Source organism: Oreochromis aureus, linkage group 10, assembly GCF_013358895.1.
Source record: "Oreochromis aureus strain Israel breed Guangdong linkage group 10, ZZ_aureus, whole genome shotgun sequence".
Classification (NCBI taxonomy): Eukaryota; Metazoa; Chordata; class Actinopteri; order Cichliformes; family Cichlidae; genus Oreochromis; species Oreochromis aureus.
The window spans coordinates 21,800,818-21,808,287 of record NC_052951.1 but is presented as its reverse complement, the minus strand read 5'-3'; the positions used below and the strand labels follow the sequence as shown (position 1 = coordinate 21,808,287).

Here is a 7,470-nt window from a genome sequence, read left to right as displayed (position 1 = left end):
GGGGTCATTTTTAAATTGTTGAATTATTCATTTATCTAAAGTGGGTTATTATCCATTTAAGGAGGCTCTTTGTATGCGTGTGTATAAAACAAAGAAAACCTAAAAGAGGGAAGAAAAGAACAGGTTTGAGTCCATTATTTCATTAGGAAGCTGAAGGTTCTTGCATTTGCAGACATATGGCATTATGTTTCAGAACAAATGGGGTTTCAGCATAATCTTTCTAATATCCTCCAACCACCACAGAAGGGCTACACCTGAAGCTGAAGGTCTGTAGTTGTAGGCTGACAGTGCCCTCACTTGGCCAAGCTTTAGCACTGTAGGAGAATGTTGACAATGTTTTTCTCTGCCAGACAACAAACAACAGTGGGTCCGTGGCCCAAATAAAATCTTTGTTTCAGTCTTCATAGTGGTCGTAGAATTTCTTAGGATGACCACCAAAACATTTAACCACACAGCAGGCAACCTTCAAAAACAACTTTAATGTGCATGAGAAGATATGAACAACAGATGACACATCAAAGCATTAAGTGAGTCGTCTCTAAAAATAAAGATTTAAGAGATGAAAAGGGATACATACAAGAACGAAAACCTATAGAGACACTTCTGTACCTAGACACATACAGCATCTCTAACAATATTAATTCTGAGCATTTGATCAAACTGGTTTGGTTTGGGAGCAGTGTTTTTGTGCAAACTGTTGTTGTCTTCCTGAAAAGGCATCAAACTCAAAGGAATCTCCAAAGAATATAATAAAATACATTAGATATAGCAGAGCAGCTGTCTTTCTGTTCAAAAACACACTCGATAAAGTTCGTGGCTCTTCGGTTGTGAAGAAAATGCAATGCTGCGGAGGAGACGACCCCTTCGCTGTTAATGTAGTCCTGTGCAGAATGAAAGTGGGTGTTTCCCTTAGTCTTGTTGTTGCTAAATCTATGGGAGGCAGAAAATGCTCATAAAAGCTTTTACAAAAATCAGGACAAATGGGATTTTAGCGGAATTCAGATTAGGTTGCAGGGTTCATTTTTATTCTTGAAAACTGCAGTTTTTTCCCCACCTGTGTCCAAAACACTTAGTTCCCCTTAATGTCCTTAAAAATCGCAGGACTGTACAAGACCATTTAAGGCTCAACTCGGTCCACAGAAGATCCCCCCCTCCCAGCAGGCTTGTTGACAGTCTTCTCCTGTAAGACGCATATCAGGGGAGCAAGGTGACGAGAAGTCAGGTGTGACACCATATAGTCCAGCTTGAGAATGGTCAAGTTGTAATGTGGGGAAAGGTGGAGGCCAATAAAAGAAGACAGAAAAAAAATCCTGGTACCAATTTAGTCAGGAGCGCCCACTTTTCTGTAGTAACAGCATTACTAGCCAATAATTTCACTAATTACACTTATGCCAATTAGGCCGACATTACAGAAACTGGGGAACAGTTATTTGAAACTGTTGATGAATTGCGGTTTTTAGAAGACTGAGATGAGCGCGAACACCCCATAAAGCAGAGCGCATGGGTAAGCAACCAACAGCTGCTGCCCATCCATGGCCAACGCTGAGATGAAGATCTTTGAGGCTGAGAAACTGCACCAGCTAATGATTGTTGCTGTTAGTATAATTCCCATCATGCCCCTAGAGAGGACACAAAATAAGCAGAAAGTTAGCCTTGACCATTTTAACAGTTTACACCGATACATCGTACTACAGGTGGGGTTTATTAAACAACCAACTGATGTTATTTATGGGCTGTACTACAATAATACAACAAAACTCTTTATTTTAAACTACTAGATTATATATTAATCTAGTAAATAAATACTATATCTTTTTAAAAGTCTTTTTGCCAGATTTGCAGGCTACATTAACAATCATAAACCTTTTTGTTTTCCTGTATACTCACTGTAAAGAGAAGAGAACTCCAAAACTTGAGAGAATGATCATGGGGAGGAGGCAGTATCCCAGCACGCTGGCCACGCAGCCAAACGACACGCCTGTCATACTCATGAGGTTGAGTAGGCAGTACATGCCAAGGCAGCCAATCGCACTGATGCCATACACATAACCAAACTGGATTTTACCTGACTGTAAACAGAGAGGAGGAAAAAAAAAACAAGATCCAGCCACACAATTAGATATGGACTACACACACCCACAGTTCACACATTGAGTTTGTAGTTATATGCTCTGTGCTTTTTTTTTTTTTTTTTTTTTAAACAGTAATTTAATTGCCAGAACACACACAAAAATAATTTGACTACACAGCAGTTGTGTGCTGTTTCAACTATAGCTGATAAATAAAAAGTCATTTGCATGACTCAGATTTGATTGGAAGCAGCCATTTACACTGAGATCTAACTCAATGATCACACTATGAGATGGTGATCACAAGATTATAATGAGACTCAAACTAAAAAAAATAAAACAAAAACAAAATTACTGTGGATATCAAAGCTATGAATTTGGTACAGTCTAATGAAGCAGATGCTCATGATGAAGGCCTTGTGCACAAGTCTCATAGAAAATGATTGCATGGTAAACAAAGATTCATGGTTCTGTCATAACTTGAGCACATTCAACTGAACAAAACCACAACACTTACTTTACTGATAATTTCATCACTGATAGCGCTAACAGTCTATAATGTAAACGACTACACAGCCTCTGACACATCGATACCAATCTACCCAAATTATAATTAAGACTTGGCACTTTTATTAATGTAGTAGCCAATATTTTATTATTTTTAAGTATTATTACTCGTCTTTACCAGTTTATCTTCTTTTTAATTTTCACCTAAAAATCAACCAAATGATTTACCAGAAGAAGTGTTGCTCCAAAGGCCAAACAGAACACCATAGGCCCAGCCAAGTCTGTCTCGTTCATGATGCTGCCATCTGCTACTTTCATTGGATGGAGAACCGTCAGAGTCTTCTGCCAGATGTGGTCAAAATTGATTCCTAATTCTAAGAGAAGAAGAGATGAGACATTTCAGATATTTATACTATACTATTTTCTATACAAACACCAGGCCCTATTGGTTGAAAATACATCTGTCCTCCACAAATACTCAATGTGGGATTTCAGGTGTGTCTTCACACCTGAAATCTGAATCATAATTGTAGATTTTCCAACTAAATAATGGCTCAGTCCTAAAACGAAACTCAATTCTATACGGATGCATAAAACTATGACCATTTTTATAAGATTTCTATTAGACTGAATCTGCCTTATTCTAGTTTTGTGTATGCATCTCCACATATAACCAACACTGCAATATAAATGCATCTGGGTGGGCAAGTGCACACATTGTGCGTTTGTGGAGCAGCTACACATACACAAATTATCATCATCGTCAAATGATGACAGATAACAGAAGTATATTTCTGAATGCAGAGATTAATTTCATTTAGCTCATGTCTTAAACCCGGATTTTGATAAACTAACACCAAAAATTTTAACTGATACAGGTCAAACACAATGTGCTGATTTCCCAGAGTACAGATTTATATACTTATACCCTGTTTTGGGGATAAGGTACTATAAGACTACAGAAAGTACTGGAAGCAAATATCTACAAACACTACAGTCAGAAACACTTCAAAAAAGCTAAATGTCTGCAGTCTTTCTCAAGCATGTAAGTAGACGCAAAATAAAACAATAGGTCTGCCAAGAACAGGCAGAAAAGTCAGGCCTGCCAGTTACAGAGACACTTGGCAGAACTCCATCATTTGATCCATCAATGCTTTTATTCTATCAAATCGTTCTTGTAGTCATGAAAATCTCTGAGTCTGGAAGCAACTGCAACAGGTGAGTGAAACTGTAATTTCATGCTTTGATAGACAGTTTCTCTGCTGAATATCAGAGATGATACTGAAGGCTGATTTCAAAGATGCTAAACTTTTGCATGTTGGGACTTCAACTGGAGCTCCTCCTACACTACTTTGAAATCATATCAAAGGCTGACAAACAGTACAACAACTGATTACTTGCATCAGCTGATTCAGTTCAATAAAGCCATTCAATTTATAGTATTATGAAACAAAAAGTAAAGCAAATTCAAATGACTAAAAACAGAAATCAAGCATTTCAGCAATCTCAGCAACTGATAACAATAATACTAGTCAGTTTTCTTGCTAAAAAAGAAGGAATAACTGGAACAACTATTGAGATACATTTCACAGAATGTAATCGAGATAATTTAATGGATTATTCTTTTGCTCTGGTTCTCCACAGTATTGAGACTGGAATGAAATGTTTTTGCTCAATCTTGCTGATAGACAGACAGACATAACACACCAGCATGTAAAGATCATAGTCTTGGTGCTTGACATACCTTCTAACAGTGGTGGCTCATCATCAAAACTGTTACTGTACATGGACTGTGATGCTGATGGTGTGTAGGTCTGTGCGGGCTGGAAGATTTGTCCGGTATATGGCTGCTGGGGCTGCATTACTCCTGGGGATGGGTAGCCCATGGGCTGGGAGTAATCATATTGACCATATGGCCTGGGAAATACACAATAATAAGAAACTGGAAACTTAATTTAAGAAAAAAAAAAACATAACACAGCATCAGAGCACAGCACAGAATAAGGTACAGAATGAAGACAAAATAAAATACCAATATAATGAACAATTACTTTTAAACTGGCCCTAAACCTAATGACAGGTTGTGCTACCCTAGACAGCAAGAATTGCTAGGCCAACTAGGCCATTCCAAAAGCTTAATTTTTTAAAAATCATTCAGAGGTGGACTTGCTAATGTGTTTTGGATCATTGTCCTGCTGCATAACCCAAAAGCGCTTGAGCTTCAGGGAACAAAGTGAAGGTCAGACATTCTCCTTCAAGATTTTCTGGGAGAGAGCAGAACTCATAGTTCCATAAACTACAGCAAGCGGTCCAGGTCCTGATGCATCAAAGCAGGCCCAGATGATCCCACTACCACAGCCATGCTGGATTGTTGTTGATACTGTTTTTATGAAATACTGTGTTAGTTTTAGGCCAGTCCTGTAACAAGTCTCGGGTATCATCAGGTTTTGGTTTTTGATAAATGTGAGATGGGCCATTGTGTTCCTTTTAGTTTTTGCATTGGAACTCCCATGAAGGCCAATTTTGCCTAATCTCTTTCTTACTGTTAAATCATGAACACTGAGCTTAACACTAAGGCAACTGAGAACTACAGTTCTTTAAATTCTTTTTCTGGGTTGTTTTGTGACCTAGATGAACCATTAATGCCCTCTTAGAGTAATTTTGGTTGGTGGGCCATTCCTGAAAAGGTTTCACCACTGTTCCAAGTTTTCTCCGGCTCTCACCCTGGTTTGCTGGAATTCCAAAGCCTTTTATCCAAAGTCAAAACAGCTCTTTTGTATTTACTCAGGTTATCTTTGTCTAATATTAAATTCTGTTTGATGATTTGTGTGACAAATATGCAAAAAAATAATAAATCGGGAAGACAAAAAATACTTTTTCATGGCACTATATGTTAAATACACAAATTACCAAAAATCAGGGAGATTAGTTTTGAGCACCTGAAATGGCCAAGTAATAGTGTACCAGCAGCTGAGAAATGATCAATTAAAAATGGCTTTATGCACTTACTTATTGTAGGGGTTGTCAGTGTTGCTGTAGCCATAGCCGGCTTGGCTTTGGTCATCTACACTGTAGCTGGACTGGTAAAAGTCTGTGTTAAAGTTGTCAAAACCCGACATCTCTTACTCTGAAAGTAAAAGAAAATGGAACACAGTCGATCAGCGTGGAAAGTTATTTTAATGCGTCTGCTCTACATACAGACACAACACTCTTATACTGCACAGCATAGACTCGCTTAACAATGCCAGCTTCCTTCGTAAGCTATCAATGTCAATTAGAAATACTCAGTGCTGTTATCCGAAATGTCAACCTTTGCATTTAGTTGCGTTTAATCTTTTTGTGTCAATTACTTGACACCTCACCACGTCATCGTGGTAAAAATCGTACACAAATGCGCAGCGACCAAATTTCAAGCCTAACTGCACAAACAACGCGACGTGACAGTTGTAGTCATGTTTAAAAAAATAAACAAACACATTTTACCTTCCATTTATTTGTTAACAATAAGAAAAGCCTCACAACAATTAACGCTAGTTGGGTCCCTAAATGCAGCAGTGCTAAAGCGGCTAACAAAACAAACCAATACCGTAAGCTGTATGCTTCAAGCATTTTCTTTGCTTATTGTTACTGACTGTTCCATCTATAAAATGGTTCAACAGCTACGACCACGGGCACGTAGATGAATAACTGATGTTGTCGGTACACACTGAGCTACTAATCTTTGGGAGGCTAACGTACCGTTAACTCTGCAGCTAATTGGTTAGCTAATGCTAGCCATAATAGCCGGCACAGACCTAACTTACACAAAATATCAGCGACGGTTTAGTATTCAATCCAACTTTTCAAACTTAATCACTATTTTCACGCTATGAAACACCACGGTCGTGCCAAACTCTTACCTGTGCTGTGTGATAACTCTGCCCAGAGCCCTGCCAACTTCGCTGCGGCTGCTACGTGTCAGGAGAAAGGTAAATCTTCCGGGACCAGCCGTCGCTAACAGGAAATTGTTGGGACCACTGACAAATTCCTGCTCGCAGAATATCTGGCGCATCCTGCTGGCGATTGATGGTACTACACGTCCATAAAACTCACTTGCTACCAAAAGGAAGAAAAACAAAACAAAACATAACAGAAGACCAAGGAATAAATGTTTTAACTTTGTATAGGCTTCAGTCACTTCTCGGATAACGTAACTCGCAAGAAAAGGCAATTACTGTTAGTTTCTGTGTTTTCTGGGCTGCTGTGACTTTTTTCTCAGGGATTAAAAAGGGTTATACACAATGATTTTGTTGCTGTGTTGATACGAGCATTTACATATGCACCATATCCAAAGATCAAGTGTGTAGTAGTGGCTATCTGATAAATACAGTCAGTTTGAAATGTCAAACAACATAAAATCATGCAATTTTCCCTCTTAGTAAATTATTATTATCATTATTAATTTATTTTAAATAATATATATATATATATATATATAAATATATATATATATATATATATATATATATATATATATATATATATATATATATATATATATATATATATATATATATATATATATATATATATATATATATATATATATATATATATATATATATATATATATATATACTGAATATACTGAAACATGATGGCTCTGGTGCAAATATCATGGGAACAAGCTGATGAATTATGTTTCCATAGTGACCCATACAAAATGGAAGTTGAGCTGCAGGAAAGAATTAGAAGTGTGCACAGAAATAGAACAGGAACACATTCTTATAACGTAAAATGATAAATTCCTTGTATAGCTTTGCTTAACAAAGTCTCACAAACAATGAATTTTACTTCTTATGAATTCAAGTGCTGCTTATTGTGCTTACATCTGGTACGTAACCCTATTAGGTTC

General features: G+C 37.4%; 1 protein-coding gene across 1 annotated transcript; it reads right to left on the bottom strand.

Annotated features, from left to right (window-relative positions):
• Window positions 1–459: 459 nt before the first annotated feature.
• On the bottom strand, window positions 460–6,622 carry yipf5 (Yip1 domain family, member 5). The gene is made up of 6 exons (XM_031725947.2): window positions 6,476–6,622; window positions 5,586–5,703; window positions 4,321–4,493; window positions 2,805–2,950; window positions 1,888–2,069; window positions 460–1,619 (listed from the first exon to the last, which is right to left on the bottom strand). The coding sequence occupies exons 2-6, from the start codon at window positions 5,693–5,695 to the stop codon at window positions 1,457–1,459; spliced, it is 774 nt and encodes a 257-aa protein (XP_031581807.1). The 5' UTR covers window positions 5,696–5,703; window positions 6,476–6,622; the 3' UTR covers window positions 460–1,456.
• Between the last annotated feature and the right edge of the window lie 848 nt (window positions 6,623–7,470).

Excerpts from the sequence above, each read along its gene's own strand:
- yipf5 (XM_031725947.2), bottom strand. The coding sequence starts at position 5,695 with ATGTCGGGTTTTGACAACTTTAACACAGACTTTTACCAGTCCAGCTAC. Across the intron at positions 4,494-5,585 it reads ACTGACAACCCCTACAATAA|GCCATATGGTCAATATGATT; the intron begins GTAAGTGCATAA and ends TGTATTTCCCAG. Across the intron at positions 2,070-2,804 it reads TTGGAGCAACACTTCTTCTG|TCAGGTAAAATCCAGTTTGG; the intron begins GTAAATCATTTG and ends CTCTGTTTACAG.